The 18,692-nt window shown below is 43.2% G+C and overlaps 1 protein-coding gene across 1 annotated transcript in view; it reads right to left on the bottom strand.

The window, feature by feature from the left end:
• The window catches only part of LOC115111936 (endosomal transmembrane epsin interactor 1), a 74,167-nt gene that overhangs the window by 19,640 nt on the left and 35,835 nt on the right, over window positions 1-18,692 (bottom strand). Inside the window, 4 exon segments of the mRNA XM_029638491.2 lie at window positions 1,093-1,180; window positions 4,651-4,923; window positions 6,104-6,211; window positions 12,791-12,910. Of these exon segments, the coding sequence (XP_029494351.2) occupies window positions 1,093-1,180; window positions 4,651-4,923; window positions 6,104-6,211; window positions 12,791-12,910 (589 nt within the window).

Genomic DNA, 18,692 nt, shown 5'->3' with positions numbered 1-18,692 from the left:
TAGAGAGCTGCTTGATTCTTCCTGGATTATGTTGGAGAGGCTTCCATTAAAGAAGACCCTCTGTGTTCTGTTAAGGCAGGTAATTCTTGTTTCACAATATAGCAGGAGGTGTAAAGCCATAACACATACGTTTCTCCAGATCGTTAATGTCAAAAGCCGCACTGAAGTCGAACAAAACAGCCTGCACAATCTTATTATCAATTTCTCTCAGCCAATCATCAGTCATTTATGTAAGTGCTGTGCTTGTTGAATGTCCTTCCCTACAAGCGTGCTGAAAGTATGTTGTCGATTTGCATTGAATCTGATCAAACACAATTTTTTCTAGAAGTGTACTATTGGTTGGTAACAGGCTGATTGGTCGGCTATTTGAGCCAGTAAAGGGGGCTTTACTATTCTTAGGTAGCGGAATTACTTTTGCTTCCCTCCAGGCCTGAGGGCACACACTGAGGGCTTAAATTCGGCTTAAATTGATATGGCAAATAGGAGTGGCAATATCGTCCGCTATTATACTCAGTAATTTTCCATCCAAGTTGTCAGACCTCGGTGGCTTGTCATTGTTGGTGGACAACAATACTTTTTTCACCTCTTCCACACTTACTTTACGGAATTCTAAATTACAATGCTGGTCTTTCATAATATTTTTTATCCACTGTTAATGTGTCGGGATCCTTCTCTTGCATGGCACTCGCTGCAGACTGTGGGACATCCACGGCCATCTCACTTCTTACTCCTTCAGCTATTTTCACTGCCTCTACATAGGAGACCTGCTGGTTAATATTTAAATATATGTTCATATAAGGCTTAAACATATATTTATATATCTGTAATTTACATATAATTAAATACATGTACATACATGTTAAAATATCTGTCAATATCATTTTTCTATATGGGCCACATTGTCCTATGAATTTTTATATCTAATAAAATATCTTACATTGTGGTTGTGTTTTGGTATGTTCAGACCTCTGACGCCATACCGCTTAATGCACTATGCTACACTACTCTGCCCAACCCAGTACTTGTCCCACCTCTCTCTCAAGCTTTATTACAGTTTGTCGGTCCATCAATCCATCCATCCTTGTGTCCTACCTCTAATTGAAAGACCCGCCTCTGAGCTGTTATTCAACTCTTCTGTCAACTCTGTCAGATCCGTCACGGGAATCTGAATCTCTGTCTCCTGAAGATAACATAGTCATTCAATATTATACTGTAACTGGAGATTGGGAGACATTAATAAACCACACAGTTATGAAACAAACAATAAAAGTAATTATCCAGGGTTGGGGTCAATTCTGAATTGAGTTGTGAATTCCCATTTAATTTCAATTCAATTCTTGAATATGAATTGGCCACACCACACAGGAAGCAGAATTAATAGAATTTGAATTAAAGGAAGTAGAATTTAATTCATTTAATTAATTTAGACGCAAATGCACTATTTATTCTACAAATCACTGTCACGCCCTGATCTGTTTCACCTGTCCTTGTGATTGTCTCCACCCCCTCCAGGTGTCACTTATTTTCCCCAGTGTATTTATTCCTGTGTTTCCTGTCTCTCTGTGCCAGTTCGTCTTGTATGTTTCCAAGTCAACCAGCGGTTTTCCCCTTCTCCTGCTTTTTGCATTCTCCTTTCTCTAGTCCCTTTTGACCCTTGCCTGTCTCTGGACTTTGTACCCGCCTGCCTGACCATTCTGCCTCCTGTGTCTGCATTTGGGTCTCACCTTGTGCCTTGATACATCACTATAGAAATGTTTATTTTGACTTCACGTATAGTTACCAATACCATGTAGCATAAGGTTGTAACATTTTTGGGAATGCATTCTGGGAAACATTTCTAATGCATTCTGGGAAATGTATTCTGATATTTAACAAGTATTAACTATGAATTATAATAGACAACCTACAACATTGTTAGAATAATATACATATATATATATATTTTTAGGAGAATGAGTTTTAGAAATATAAAACACATTCTCTTAAATAAATTTTCTAGAATTATAGTGGCCTGGAAATATTCTAACATTGTTGTGGGTTGTCTATAACAGTTCATAATTCCCTTAATGTTTTTAAATGTCAAAATACATTTCCCAGAATTGATTATATCAAACACCGTATGGAAGGGATACATACAGTATGGAAGGGAACAATCTAATATCATGACAAAGAAAAAATACTGTTAAACTGTTATCAATTAGTGTCTCCAGAAAATATTCAATATTGATTTTTTCCACATTTTATTGTTACAGTCTGAATGTAATATCCCATAATGTCAAAGTAGAAATGTTTGTCTTTTACATTTTTACAAAACAAAAAAATCAAAAGCTGAAATATCTTTAGTAGGGTTGTTGCGGTGACCGTATTACCACCAAACCAGCGGTCACAAGCCATGAATGCAGTCAAATTCCACATGACCGTTTAGTCACCATAATTAGGATTCTCCAAGCTCTGATGCTGCTGGTAATTAGTAGCCTACCAAACTTGCTAACTTGCCTTGTACTCAGCATTCTATTGTCCCTCTAATCATTCTGACATCTATACAAGTGTTTTTGAAAATCTAATCAAACACTTCATGAGAGCCCATGAGCTCATGTTGCGCAACATTTCTATAGGCTATGCAATCGCAGGAAAAAACAGACTGATGGCCACTAATAAAAAGAGGAGGATCCCATCATCGTTCTATAGGCTAGGCCTACTATATTTATTTCTCACCTTTCCTAATATTAAGCATATTGCTTATATTTACCACAGGAGTATAGCCTATTTGGCTGGCATGAAAATAAACCATGGGGGAAAGCATCTTCCATTCGCTATTTACAGTTCAAGTCAGAAGTTTTCATACCCCTTAGCCAAATACATTTAAACTCAGATTTTCACAATTCCTGACATGTAATCATAGTAAGAATTCCCTGTCTTAGGTCAATTAGGATCACCACTTTATTTTAAGAATGTGAAACGTTCTCTAATAGTAGAGAGAATGATTATTTCAGCTTTTATTTCTTTCATCACATTCCCAGTGGGTCAGAAGTTTATATACACTCACTTAGTATTTGGTAGCATTGCTTTTAAATTAGTTAACTTGCGTCAAACGTTTCGGGTAGCCTTCTACAAGCTTCCCACAATAAGTTGGGTGAATTTTGGCACATTCCTCCTGATAGAGATGGTGTAGCTGAGTCAGGTTTGTAGGCCTCATTGCTCGCACATGCTTTTTCAGTTCTACCCACACATTTTCTGTAGGGTTGAGGTTAGGGCTTTGTGATGGCCACTAACCACAGGGTAGCCTAGTGGTTAGAGCGTTGGACTAGTAACCGGAAGGTTGCAAGTTCAAATCCCCGAGCTGACAAGGTACAATTCTGTTGTTCTGCCCCTGAACAAGGCAGTTAACCCACTGTTCCTTTGCCGTCATTGAAAATTGCAGCCCAAATAAATGCTTTACACAGTTCAAGTAACAGACACATCTCAACATCAACTGTTTAGAGGAGACTGCTTGAATCAGGCCTTCATGGTCCAATTTCTGCAGAGAAACCACTACTGAAGGACACCAATAATAAGAAGAGACTTGCTTGGGCCAAAAAACACAAGTAATGGGCATTAGACTGTTGGAAATATGTCCTTTGGTCTGATGAGTCCACATCTGAGATTTTTGGTTCCAACCGCTGTGTCTTTGTGAGATGCAGAGTAGGTGAACGGATGATCTCCGCATGTGTGGTTCCCACCCTGAAGCATGGAGAAGGAGGTGATGGTGTGGGGGTGCTTTGCTGGTGACACTGTCAGTGATTTATTTAGAATTCAAGGCACACTTAACCAGCATGGCTACCACAGCATTCTGCAGCAAATACGCCATCCCACCTGGTTTGCGCTTAGTGGGGCAATAATTTGTTTTTCAACAGGACAATGACCGAACACACCTCCAGGCTGTGTAAGGGCTAATTGACCAATGAGAGTGATGGAGTGCTGCATCAGATGACCTGGCCTGGTTACTACATGATTCCATATGTGTTATTTCATAGTTTGTATGTCTTCAATATTATTCTACAATGTAGAACATAGTAAAAATAAAGAAAAACCCTTACATGAGTAGGTGTGTCCAAACTTTTGACTGATAATGCTAAAACTTTTCACTTTGTTATAAAAAATATATTTAACTCATTTTGAATTCAGGCTGTAACAAAATGTGGAATAATTCAAAACTAATATTTTAAATAGTATGTGTATTCTTTGCATTAATATGTTGCATATCCTTTTGATAAAATAATTGTCAAATGAACCAAACTTTCATGCTCCATGGTTTGAATTCCATTCTAATTCCTTCAATTAAAATTCTGCTTCTTTATGGGGGTGTGGCCAATACAATTTAAGTGCATTGTTTGAATTGAACTCAGAAATTCCAAATTGACTCCAACCCTGCAACTATCAATACAAAGCATTTACAACTCAAAGGTATCACATTGCTGCATTACTTGATTTGAAGTTACTGAGTTTTTGTTGAATACAACTTGGAGCATGCTGACTGGATGGGGGCCAGCCATTCCCATTGTTTTGCAATAAACGATGCTAATGTTAAGCTGTAACTAAATGACTATCTAAATCCATAGTCTACTTTCAAGGTACCGATAAAATTATATAAATGTAATCTGCTGTAAGTACCTGTGTTGCGGTGGCCAGGGCGGAGCCTCCAGTAACAGCTTCGTAGGGAGGGGGTGGGTCTAAAGGACTGAACACCTCTACTCCTTTAATCCTGGCACCATAGATATGAGGTAGTGGTGTCACACTGTCCCCAAACATCCTGCGAGCCAGCCGTGGTGTGTAGGAGTAGAAGGTTGAAAAGTAGGAGGGGGGAGGGGCAGGGGGGACAAACTCATCCGGGTCAGGGATAATAGTTGGCTCCTCCACCTCCTCTGCAATTGGCCTGGGATCATCCTAATAGAGGGGGAGATAAGCCCCTTTATTGAGATGCACCTGTAGTGTTGACAAATTAAAAAAGCATTGGTCAATATGGAGCAGAGTATGTGAGCGGAGCGGAGCTGGAGTGGACCGAGGAGCAGTATGCCCAATTTGACAGGAGCACAGAGCGAGATTCACAAAAGTTTGAGCATCGGACTTCACGAGTTCAGGGCATGCCTGGCCCAGCATGTATTTGTAGTCTACTTCTGTGCTGCTATAGCCCCTTGCTTTAGCTACTGCCATGGAGTTCGATAAATATTTTCACAAAGAATTTGATAAAACACACAGGTGCAAAATCAAGGTGATTTACAAAGACGAGGACCAATAGCAAGAGAGTGTGTCCTCTCCGCTGCTGGCCTGTTCTCCAGGCACCATCGCATGAGCCTGAAACCACAGACTTTGGCCAAACTCGTGTTTCTAAAAATTAATGCAAAGCCACTGTAGACTAAGCCTAAGGCATTTTTCATTTAATTTGTATTTCATTCTTAGTAAGTCACAGCCAATATGCTCAATTTATAAACTATAATGATTTAATACAACTAAATGTTGATTAATGCTGAGCGCTTTATGTCGCTACCAGCCTAGTGTCGCACTCGCAAATGATTCACAATGTATTTCTTTGTAGGCTATAGCCTTGAAATAAAATAAATAATATAGCCTGAAAAATACATTTTCGTTCCTTCTTAGGCTCCCTGTCTGGCTCCTGACCTATTTAGAGAGTTTATATGCTGTTAAATATGACACGTAGCCTATTTGAAATTATAAGTGCTTCTTACATTCACCTTTTCATGTTTATTAAAATACTTTTCATTCAAATCATTTGGTTTGGTTTCAATACTTCCAAACCAAACGGTACGACCAGGTAGTCACAAAAATTGATGGAAAAAGGATACCCGCCAAATGGGTGTCGGTTAAATTGTGATTTTAATGAATGGAGTGAATTCAGAGCTGCAGTTTTTTATCCTGTGAGTGCTGTGGAGCACTGGAGTGGTGGACAAGCACAGCATCAGCGGCATTTCCAACCACTCAACTCTGCTCACCTCTGATATGGAGATTATTCGGTTATGACGTGGTGCAGATTCTAACCTACATGAATGCAGCTGGGGGTTCTCAGGCCCTGTGAATGGTTGTGATAGAGTACATGGGGTAGTCTTACCATACATGGTCTACTGGTGGTGAAGACCTGTAGGTATCGGAGGGCAGCAGCCACCAGACACACTGCAGTGGTCAGAGCATTCAGAGCACATAGCGCAAACAGAACCTTCTGGAAACACGGACAGACGAGAAACAGTTTGGGTTAAACTACCCCACAAACACAAATAACCATCTTAACTTGCTTTATGGTTAAAGACTACCATAAGGAACCATAGAGTTGTAGAGAGGGCTCTAGTGCCCAAAACCCCGTTTTAACAGTGCCTTTGAGCACTTTCGCCATTTTTAACCTTTTCACACATGAGTTCAAAATATCTCTATGCAGGTGATGTCAGAATGCACTCACTGTTCCAAAATGTGATTGCTACGTAACAGGACAGTTAACACGTGCTGCTTGCTAATTATCTATGTTTCAACTTTTCAATTTCAAATTATTTTCGAACAAGTTTTAATTTCTAACAACACATTAATTGAGGTGTGTTTCGCCTCCTCATTAATTCACATAGAAGTAGCCCATTTCAGCATTGCGGACAATTTATGTTTGAGGCTTTACTGAGCTGGACAAACTTCTCTCTTCGAGGAGAGCCCACACGCTTCACAAATGTTTCCGCAGATCAAGTATGCAGACATTTGCGCAGTCTTACACGAATTGGCACATTTTAAGACTGGCGCTGGTATTGCCTTCCTTGTTTTTTTCCTTACAAATAATACATTTGGACATATGTGGTTTCCTATCAAAGCAAGCGCCTTATTTCCTGTATGTCATTTCTACCTTAGCATTCAGTATATATATATATATATATACATACATAATGTTTCTGTCAATAAACAGAAATATATATATATATATATATATATATTTCTGTTTATTCACAGAAACATTATGTATGTATATATATATATATATATATATATATATATATATGAGCATTTACAGTTTTATTCACTTTTTTAAGTACTGGTGACAAATAACGCATTCCGATTATTGCATAGATTATAATGGATGTGTGTAAAATACTTTTTTGAAGGTTGTACTGATTATAATGAGCTAATGCTAAGCTATTTGCTATTTGTGTGGCACTATGCTTGTTGACATTATTCAATGAATTCTGGGTGTCACGGAAACATCTGTCAGACAAATATTTTATAATGAGGTTAAGGGTAAATTTCCGGAAGTGAATGAAGGGAAGTGAATGATCATAGACGACACACCCCCTTCAACATGCATACTGCAAACAGACCAAACTCATCTTTTCTCCTCTTATTATCTTTGGTTGACGCGAAAAAACTAACATGGCGGCGTGCACAAACTAACCCTTATTGGATTACTTTCGATTTCTAGAAGTGTTTTACTCAATTATTTCGATCAATGGCCTCCCGGGTGGCGCAGTGGTTAAGGGCGCTGTACCGCAGCGCCAGCGGTGCCACCAGAGACTCTGGGTTCGCGCCCAGGCTCTGTCGCAGCCCGGCGTCGTCCGGGTTAGGGAGGGCTGGTAGGGATATCCTTGACTCATCGCGCATCAGCGACTCCGGTGGCGGGCCGGGCGCAGTACCAAGGTTGCCAGGTGCACAGTGTTTCCAACGACAGATTGGTGCGGCTGGCTTCCGGGTTGGATGTGCGCTGTGTTAAGAGGTAGTGCGGCTTGGTTGGGTTGTGTATCGAAGGACGCATGACTTTCAACCTTCGTCTCTCCCGAGCCCGTACGGGAGTTGTAGCGATGAGACAAGATAGTAGCTACTAAAAACAATTGGATACCACGAAATCGGGGAGAAAAAGACTATAAGACTATAAGCCGCTACTTTATTCCCACACTTTGAACCTCGCGGTTTATACAATGACGCGGCTAATTTATGGATTTTTCCCGCTTTCGCAAGATTCATGCCGCCGCCAAAAAACTGAGCACCGTCACATAATGTGGAGCGCGCTCAAACTTCCCATCATTCTGATTACGGTAGTAATTTTGTCACCCTCATCATGGCAAAGACCTCTCTGCACAGACCATACAAACGCTCCACACCGCGTGGCCGCGGCCACTCTAATCTGGTGGTCCCAGCGCGCACGACCCACGTGGAGTTCCAGGTCTCCGGTAGCCTCTGGAACTGCCGATCTGCGGCCAACAAGGCAGAATTCATCTCAGCCTATGCCTCCCTCCAGTCCCTCGACTTCTTGGCACTGACGGAAACATGGATCACCACAGATAACACTGCTACTCCTACTGCTCTCTCTTCGTCCGCCCACGTGTTCTCGCACACCCCGAGAGCTTCTGGTCAGCGGGGTGGTGGCACCAGGATCCTCATCTCTCCCAAGTGGTCATTCTCTCTTTCTCCCCTTACCCATCTGTCTATCGCCTCCTTTGAATTCCATGCTGTCACAGTTACCAGCCCTTTCAAGCTTAACATCCTTATCATTTATCGCCCTCCAGGTTCCCTCGGAGAGTTCATCAATGAGCTTGATGCCTTGATAAGCTCCTTTCCTGAGGATGGCTCACCTCTCACAGTTCTGGGCGACTTTAACCTCCCCACGTCTACCTTTGACTCATTCCTCTCTGCCTCCTTCTTTCCACTCCTCTCCTCTTTTGACCTCACCCTCTCACCTTCCCCCTCTACTCACAAGGCAGGCAATACGCTCGACCTCATCTTTACTAGATGCTGTTCTTCCACTAACCTCACTGCAACTCCCCTCCAAGTCTCCGACCACTACCTTGTATCCTTTTCCCTCTTGCTCTCATCCAACACTTCCCACACTGCCCCTACTCGGATGGTATCGCGCCGTCCCAATCTTCGCTCTCTCTCCCCCGCTACTCTCTCCTCTTCCATCCTATCATCTCTTCCCTCTGCTCAAACCTTCTCCAACCTATCTCCTGATTCTGCCTCCTCAACCCTCCTCTCCTCCCTTTCTGCATCCCTTGATTCTCTATGTCCCCTATCCTCCAGGCCGGCTCGGTCCTCCCCTCCTGCTCCGTGGCTCGACGACTCATTGCGAGCTCACAGAACAGGGCTCCGGGCAGCCGAGCGGAAATGGAGGAAAACTCGCCTCCCTGCGGACCTGGCATCCTTTCACTCCCTCCTCTCTACATTTTCCTCTTCTGTCTCTGCTGCTAAAGCAACTTTCTACCACTCTAAAGTCCAAGCATCTGCCTCTAACCCTAGGAAGCTCTTTGCCACCTTCTCCTCCCTCCTGAATCCTCCTCCCCCCTCCTCCCTCTCTGCAGATGACTTCGTCAACCATTTTGAAAAGAAGGTCGACGACATCCGATCCTCGTTTGCTAAGTCAAACGACACCGCTGGTTCTGCTCACACTGCCCTACCCTGTGCTCTGACCTCTTTCTCCCCTCTCTCTCCAGATGAAATCTCGCGTCTTGTGACGGCCGGCCGCCCAACAACCTGCCCGCTTGACCCTATTCCCTCCTCTCTTCTCCAGACCATTTCCGGAGACCTTCTCCCTTACCTCACCTCGCTCATCAACTCATCCCTGACCGCTGGCTACGTCCCTTCTGTCTTCAAGAGAGCGAGAGTTGCACCCCTTCTGAAAAAACCTACACTCGATCCCTCCGATGTCAACAACTACAGACCAGTATCCCTTCTTTCTTTTCTCTCCAAAACTCTTGAACGTGCCGTCCTTGGCCAGCTCTCCCGCTATCTCTCTCAGAATGACCTTCTTGATCCAAATCAGTCAGGTTTCAAGACTAGTCATTCAACTGAGACTGCTCTTCTCTGTATCACGGAGGCCCTCCGCACTGCTAAAGCTAACTCTCTCTCCTCTGCTCTCATCCTTCTAGACCTATCGGCTGCCTTCGATACTGTGAACCATCAGATCCTCCTCTCCACCCTCTCCGAGTTGGGCATCTCCGGCGCGGCCCACGCTTGGATTGCGTCCTACCTGACAGGTCGCTCCTACCAGGTGGCGTGGCGTGGCGCTCTCACCACTGGCGTCCCCCAGGGCTCTGTTCTAGGCCCTCTCCTATTCTCGCTATACACCAAGTCACTTGGCTCTGTCATAACCTCACATGGTCTCTCCTATCATTGCTATGCAGACGACACACAATTAATCTTCTCCTTTCCCCCTTCTGATGACCAGGTGGCGAATCGCATCTCTGCATGTCTGGCAGACATATCAGTGTGGATGACGGATCACCACCTCAAGCTGAACCTCGGCAAGACGGAGCTGCTCTTCCTCCCGGGGAAGGACTGCCCGTTCCATGATCTCGCCATCACGGTTGACAACTCCATTGTGTCCTCCTCCCAGAGCGCTAAGAACCTTGGCGTGATCCTGGACAACACCCTGTCGTTCTCAACTAACATCAAGGCGGTGGCCCGTTCTTGTAGGTTCATGCTCTACAACATCCGCAGAGTACGACCCTGCCTCACACAGGAAGCAGCGCAGGTCCTAATCCAGGCACTTGTCATCTCCCGTCTGGATTACTGCAACTCGCTGTTGGCTGGGCTCCCTGCCTGTGCCATTAAACCCCTACAACTCATCCAGAACGCCGCAGCCCGTCTGGTGTTCAACCTTCCCAAGTTCTCTCACGTCACCCCGCTCCTCCGCTTTCTCCACTGGCTTCCAGTTGAAGCTCGCATCCGCTACAAGACCATGGTGCTTGCCTACGGAGCTGTGAGGGGAACGGCACCTCAGTACCTCCAGGCTCTGATCAGGCCCTACACCCAAACAAGGGCACTGCGTTCATCCACCTCTGGCCTGCTCGCCTCCCTACCACTGAGGAAGTACAGTTCCCGCGCAGCCCAGTCAAAACTGTTCGCTGCTCTGGCCCCCCAATGGTGGAACAAACTCCCTCACGACGCCAGGACAGCGGAGTCAATCACCACCTTCCGGAGACACCTGAAACCCCACCTCTTTCAGGAATACCTAGGATAGGATAAAGTAATCCTTCTCACCCCCCTTAAAAGATTTAGATGCACTATTGTAAAGTGGCTGTTCCACTGGATGTCTTAAGGTGAACGCACCAATTTGTAAGTCGCTCTGGATAAGAGCGTCTGCTAAATGACTTAAATGTAAATGTAAAGACACAGAGAAATGCATATGATGCAGCTTTCAAGTTGAAGGCGATCGATCTGGCTGTTAGAAAGGGAAATAGAGCTGCTGCATGGGAGCTTGGCCTTAATGAGTCGATTATAAGACTTTGTAAACAGCAGCGTGAGGAACTGACTCAGTGCAAAAAGACAACAAACCTTTCAGAGGGAAGAAAAGCAGATGGCCCAAAGTATTTGCAGCCACTAGACATCAGTGTAAATCGTGCATTTAAGGTGGCGCTCCGTGTTCAGTGGGAGGCTTGGATGACAAGTGGGGAGAAATCCTTCACTAAAACGGGCCGCATGCGAAGAGCAACTTATGGTCAAGTCTGCCAGTGGGTCCTGACAGCGTGGAGCATTGTCAAAAAATCCACTATCATCAACGGGTTTCGAAAGGCTGGACTGCTGCGTGTTGAAGGGGCAGCATGAGCTCAGCGGGGTATTTGCCTCCGGATGAAAGTGACGAGAGTGACAATGAAAACGTCCAACATCGGATGAAGCAATTCTGAGGCTATTCAACTCCGACACCGAAGGAGATGACTTCAGTGGTTTCAGTGCACAGGAGGAGGAAGATAGTGACCAATGACTTTCTTGGTAGGCTACTGTTTTAATTTTTGTTACAAGCCGTATTTCGTTAAAGCCTATTTATTTTTGTTACAAGCCGTGTTTCGTTAAAGCCTATTTATTTTTGTTACAAGCCGTGTTTCGTTTAAAAGCTGTGTAAAGTTAATTTGTTTCAATGTACCGGTAGGCACCTGCGGCTTATAGACATGTGCAGCTTATTTATGTACAAAATACATATTTTTTTATAATTCAGTGGGTGCGGTTTATATTCAGGTGCGCTTAATAGTCCAGCAATTACGGTAAATAAAAAAATATATATATATTTTTAAAGTTTTATTTCTATAAGCTCACCCATGATGTGATGAAATATAAATAGTAATTGCTATTAGCTTATTCATATTGTGGTTTCTGACAGTCGAGAGTTATCTAAATATGACTGCTTGTGTTATGTCAATCTTTCCTCAGTTAGTGCTAGGACTAACGTAGCCTACATTTTCCATTTTCTTTACTTCTGTGAATGTCTGAACATTGCATCCAAAAATAAACTTGGCACGTTCAGGACATAACTTTGTAAGGACTGTGTTTGTGCAAAATGTTTCTGTGAATAAACAGTGTGGCTAGCTTAAATGCTGACTGTTGCGTAAATAGAAACTGTAAGCGTTCTAATCACACCAGTTTGAGCGTAAGCTGCAGTGACCACTGTAGAATGATCACACCCATTTGTTGGTATGTGTGAAAGGTTAAGTAGCCACCTGGGTGGGAATTCCTATGGGTTAAGTAAGGATCACATAATTCCATCAAGATCATCAGGAGGGATCAGACAATGAATTATACTTGTGAGCAAACATTCCATTACTGAAGGTGGCAGTTAATCGCCAAACTTGGCTTCAAACCTTTTCTAGCAACACACTCCAGGTGGCAGAATGCAGGTTGTTAACCAACTCATAGAAGTAGTAGAATAAATAAATGGAGATGGACTCAGTGGCGCTGCCCAGATGCCATAATGGGACAGATACCATGTTGCGATCTCTGTACAACTCCATGCAATGAACATAAATTCTCTCACACACATGGTATGCACAAACTAACACATACACACCTTGAGCAGGACCCTCATGGTACTACAGGAGTGTCCAGGGTAGAGTTTGAGAAGTTTGTCCTCAGGACACTTGGCAGTGGGGGTTTGAGGACAGCAGTTACACACATCTTCCACCTCACTCTGAAACACACAAGAGATGCATGGCGTTTAGACTCACACTGAAACACATAAAACACAACAGATACATGGCCGTTAGACTCACTCTGAAACACACAACAGACCAGGTCTAAGAAATGTAAAAAACAAACAGACTTTGTTTGACATGTTGGCATGCCAATCCCAACCTATTCTAAGAATGTTAACACTTTCAACCAGAGGAAAGTAAGGAGGGAGGAAGGGAGGGAGAGAGAAATAGGGCAAAGAGGGAAACTGAAGAGAGAGACATCAACAGAGTGAGAGCAAGACATATTTTACCTTCAGGCATGTACATTTTCATTGCCCTCCCTCCCTCCCTCCAGGTCAATGAAAGGGTCCTTGCTATCCGGGATCCTTGGGACGTCCCTACCCCCATTGAAGTTGACATTTAAAATGGTTAAGGTTAGGGTAAGCGAGGGGGTCAGGGTTTAGTGAAAGTAACAACAGATTTGAGGAGCAGGTGTTCTGGACGGGAGACTCCATTACTCAAAACCTCTCACAATTTAACCAGTTGAAGTCGAAAGTTTACATACACTTAGGTTGGAGACATTAAAATATGTTTTTCAACCACTCCACAAATTTCTTGTTAACAAACTACAGTTCTGGCAAGTCGGTTAGGACATCTACTGTGTGCATGACACAAGTAAGTTTTCCAACAATTGTTTACAGACAGATTATTTGTCTTATAATTCACTGTATCACAATTCTAGTAGGTCAGAAGTTTACATACACTAAGTTGACTGTGCTTTTAAACAGCTTGGAAAATTCCAGAAAATGATGTGATGGCTTTAGAAGCGTCTGATAGGCTAATTGACATCTATTGAGTCAATTGGAGGTGTACCTTTGGATGTATTTTAAGGCCTACCTTCAAACTCAGTGCCTATTTGCTTGACATCATGAGAAAATCTAAAGAAATCAGCACAGACCTCAGAAAAATAATTGTAGACCTCCACAAGTCTGGATCATCCGTGGGAGCAATTTCCAAACGCCTGAAGGTACCACGTTCATCTATACAAACAATAGTACGCAAGTATAAACACCATGGGACCACGCAGCCGTCATACCGCTCAGGAAGGCGAGGCGTTCTGTCTCCTAGAGATGAACATACTTTGTTGTGAAAAATGCAAATCAATCCCAGAACAACAGCAAAGGACCTTGTGAAGATGCTGGAGGAAACACGTACAAAAGTATCTATATCCACAGTAAAACAGGACCTATATTGACATAACCTGAAAGGCCGCTGGGCAAGGAAGAAGCCACTGCTCCAATACCGCCATAAAAAAAGCCAGACTGCGGTTTGCAAATGCACATGGGGACAAAGATCGTACTTTTTGGAGAAATGTCCTCTGGTCTGATGAAACAACAATAGATCTGTTTGGCCATAATGACCATCGTTATGTTTGGAGGAAAACGGGAGAGGCTTGCAAACCGAAGAACACCATCCCAACCGTGAAGAACAGGGGTGGTAGCATTATGTTGTGGGGGTGCTTTGCTGCAGGAGAGACTGGTGCACTTCACAATATAGACGACATCATGAGGAAGCAAAATGATGTGGATATATTGAAGCAACATCTCAAGACATCAGTCAGGAAGTTAAAACGTAGTTGCAAATGGGTCTTCCAAATGGACAATGACCCCAAGCATACTTCCAAAGTTGTGGCAAAATGGCTTAAGGACAACAATGTCAAGGTATTACAGTGGCCATCACAAAGCCCTGACCTCAATCCTATAGAACATTTGTGGGCAGAACTGAAAAAGCATGTGCCAGCAAGTAGGCCTACAAACCTGACTCAGTTACACTAGCTCTGTCAGGAGGAATGGGACAAAATTCACCCAACTTATTGTAGGAAGCTTGAGGAAGGCTACCTGAAATGTTTAACCCAAGTTAAACAATTTAAAGGCAATGCTACCAAATACTAATTGAGTGTATGTAAAATTCTGATCCACTGGGAATGTGATGAAAGAAATAAAAGCTGAAATAAATAATTCTCTCTACTATTATTCTGACATTTCACATTCTTAAAATAAAGTGGTGACTCTAAGAGAGAGAATTTTCACTAGGATTAAATATCAGGAATTGTGAAAAACTGAGTTTAAATGTATTTGGCTAAGGTGTATGTAAACTTCCGATGTCAATCTGTGCATCGACACAATCCTTCAACCTCATGGCTTGGTTTTTGCTCTGACATGCACTGTCAACTGAGGGACCTTGCAGGTGTGTGTGCCTTCCAAATCATGTCCAATCAATTGAATTTACCACAGGTGGACTCCAATCAAGTTGTATGATCAATGGAAAAAGGATGCACCTGAGCTCAATTTCGAGTCTCACAGTGAAGGGTCTGAATATTTAAGAAAACAAAGTATTTCTGTTTTTTTATTTTTAACATTTGCCCCCAATTTATTTTATAGGGTTTAGCTTTGTCATTATGGGGTATTGTGTGTAGATTGCTGAGATAAAAAACAAACATGTAATCCATTTTGTAAAAGGCTATAACGTAACAACATGCAGAAAAAATCAAGGGGTCTGAATACTTTCCGAAGGCACTGTACTATATGTACATATAGTACCAGTCAAAAGTTTGGACACACCTACTCATTCAAGGGTTTTTCTATATTTTTACTATGTTCTACATTGTAGAATAATAGTGAAGACATCAAAACTATGAAATAACACATATGGAATAATGTAGTAACCAAACAAGTGTTAAATAAAGGTTACAAAAAATATCTAATATATACACTGCTCAAAAAAATAAAGGGAACACTTAAACAACACAATGTAAAAGTCAATCACACTTCTGTGAAATCAAACTGTCCACTTAGGAAGCAACACTGATTGACAAAAAATTTCACATGCTGTTGTGCAAATGGTATAGACAACAGGTGGAAATTATAGGCAATTAGCAAGACACCCCCAATAAAGGAGTGGTTCTGCAGGTGGTGACCACAGACCACTTCTCAGTTCCTATGCTTCCTGGCTGATGTTTCGGTCACTTTTGAATGCTGGCGGTGCTTTCACTCTAGTGGTAGCATGAGACGGAGTCTACAACCCACACAAGTGGCTCAGGTAGTGCAGCTCATCCAGGATGGTACATCAATGCGAGCTGTGGCAAGAAGGTTTGCTGTGTCTGGAGGCGCTACCAGGAGACAGGCCAGTACATCAGGAGACGTGGAGGAGGCCGTAGGAGGGCAACAACCCAGCAGCAGGACCACTACCTCCGCCTTTGTGCAAGGAGGAGCAGGAGGAGCACTGCCAGAACCCTGCAAAATGACCTCCAGCAGGCCACAAATGTGCATGTGTCTGCTCAAACGGTCAGAAACAGACTCCATGAAGGTGGTATGAGGGCCCGACGTCCACAGGTGGGGGCCCAACACCGTGCAGGACGTTTGGCATTTGTCAGAGAACACCAAAATTGGCAAATTTGCCACTGGCGCCCTGTGCTCTTCACAGATGAAAGCAGGTTCACCCTGAGCACGTGACAGACGTGACAGAGTCTGGAGACGCCGTGGAGAACGTTCTGCTGCCTGCAACATCCTCCAGCATGACCGGTTTGGCGGTGGGTCAGTCATGGTGTGGGGTGGCATTTCTTTGGGGGGCCGCACAGCCCTCCATGTGCTCGCCAGAGGTTGCCTGACTGCCATTAGACATTTACATTACATTTAAGTCATTTAGCAGACGCTCTTATCCAGAGGGACTTACAAGGTACCGAGATTAGGTACCGAGATGAGATCCTCGGACCCCTTGTGAGAACATATGCTGGTGCGGTTGGCCCTGGGTTCCTCCTAATGCAAGACAATGCTAGACCTCATGTGGCTGGAGTGTGTCAGCAGTTCCTGCAAGAGGAAGGCGTTGATGCTATGGACTGGCCCGTCCGTTCCCCAGACCTGAATCCAATTGAGCACATCTGGGACATCATGTCTCGCTACATCCACCAACGCCACGTTGCACCACAGACTGTCCAGGAGTTGGCAGATGCTTTAGTCCAGGTCTGGGAGGAGATCCCTCAGGAGACCATCCGCCACCTCATCAGGAGCATGCCCAGGCGTTGTAGGGAGGTCATACAGGCACTTGGAGGCCACACACACTACTGAGCCTTATTTTGACTTGTTTTAAGGACATTACATCAAAGTTGGATCAGCCTGTAGTGTGGTTTTCCACTTTAATTTTGAGTGTGACTCCAAATCCAGACCTCCCTACAAATTTGATTGATAAATTTGATTTCCATTGATAATTTGTGTGATTTTGTTGTCAGCACATTCAACTATGTAAAGAAAAAAGTATTTAATAAGAATATTTAATTCATTCAGATTTAGGATGTGTTATTTTAGTGTTCCCTTTATTTTTTTGAGCAGTGTATATATTTTACATTTCAGATTCTTCAAAGTAGCCACCCTTTGCACACTCTTGGCATTCTCTCAACCAGCTTCATGAGGTAGTCACCTGGAATGAATTTTAATTAACAGGTGTGTCTTGTTAAAAGTAAAGTTGTGGAATTTCTTTCCTTCTTAATGTGTTTGAGCCAATCAGTTGTGTTGTGACAAGGTAGGGGTGGTATATAGAGGATTTGTTAAAAGACTAAACAGCTCAAATAAGCAAAGAGAAATGACAGTCCATTATCACTTTACGACATGTAGGTCAGTCAATGTGGAAAATGTAAAGAACTTTGAACGTTTCTTCAACTGCAGTCGCAAAAAGCGATATCAAGCGTCATGATGAAACTGGCTCTCATGAGGACCGCCACAGGAAAGGAAGACCCAGAGTTACCTCTGCTGCAGAGGATTGGTTCACTAGAGTTACCAGCCTCAGAAATTGCAGCCCAAATAAATGCTTCGCAGAGTTCAAGTAACAGACACATCTCAACATCAACTGTTCAGAGAAGACTGTGTGAATCAGGCCTTCATGGTACAATTGCTGCAAAGAAACCACTACTAAAGGACACCAATAAGAATAAGAGACTTGCTTAGAATTCAAGGCACACTTAACCAACATGGCTACCACAGCATTCTGCAGCGATATGCCATCCCATCTGGTTTGCGCTTAGTGTGACTATAACTATAATATAACTATAACACCTCCAGGCTGTGTAAGGGCTATTTGACCAAGAAGGAGAGTGATGGAGTGCTGCATCAGATGACCTGGCCTCCACAATCACCCAACCTCAACCCAATTGAGATGATTTGGGATGAGTTGTACCACAGAGTGAAGGAAAAGCAGCCAAACAAGTGCTCAGCATATGTGGGAACTCCTTCAAGACTGTTGGAAAATAATTTCAGGTGAAGCGTGCAAAGCTGTCTTCAATGGAAAGGGTGGCTACTTTGAAGAATCTAAAACATACCTTGATTTGACTTTTTTGGTTACTACATGATTCCATGTGTTATTTCATAGTTATTGTGCTGCCATCCTGTTAGAAGGTAACAGATTAATTTATTACAATGGTTAAATTGGATTTTCATTGTGTTCAATGGTGTTATTTGCCCCCTAGTGGCGCTTTCTGGTACTTAGAAAGACGACGCAAACGGGAAGTTCAGAATTTGTTTTGCACGCATAGAAGCAGCTACAAACAACGCTACGGTGCAGGTCTTTCAATGTAGTTATTTCTTGTCACGCTTCAGCCTTGGAAAAATATTTGTTTGTAAGTTCGATTCAAGCATTTAGCTAATGATGATAATCTTGTTATTGATAGAGTTGCTTACATATCAATGTTGGTTGCATTTACTCACAAATTGCAATGCCTTTAATGTGTATGTCGTTAGCTGTATTACTTTG

This window comes from Oncorhynchus nerka, linkage group LG27 (genome assembly GCF_034236695.1).
Source record: "Oncorhynchus nerka isolate Pitt River linkage group LG27, Oner_Uvic_2.0, whole genome shotgun sequence".
In the NCBI taxonomy this organism is placed as follows: domain Eukaryota; kingdom Metazoa; phylum Chordata; class Actinopteri; order Salmoniformes; family Salmonidae; genus Oncorhynchus; species Oncorhynchus nerka.
The sequence above is the reverse complement of the archived record's forward strand: the minus strand, read 5'-3'. Positions and strand labels throughout refer to the sequence as shown.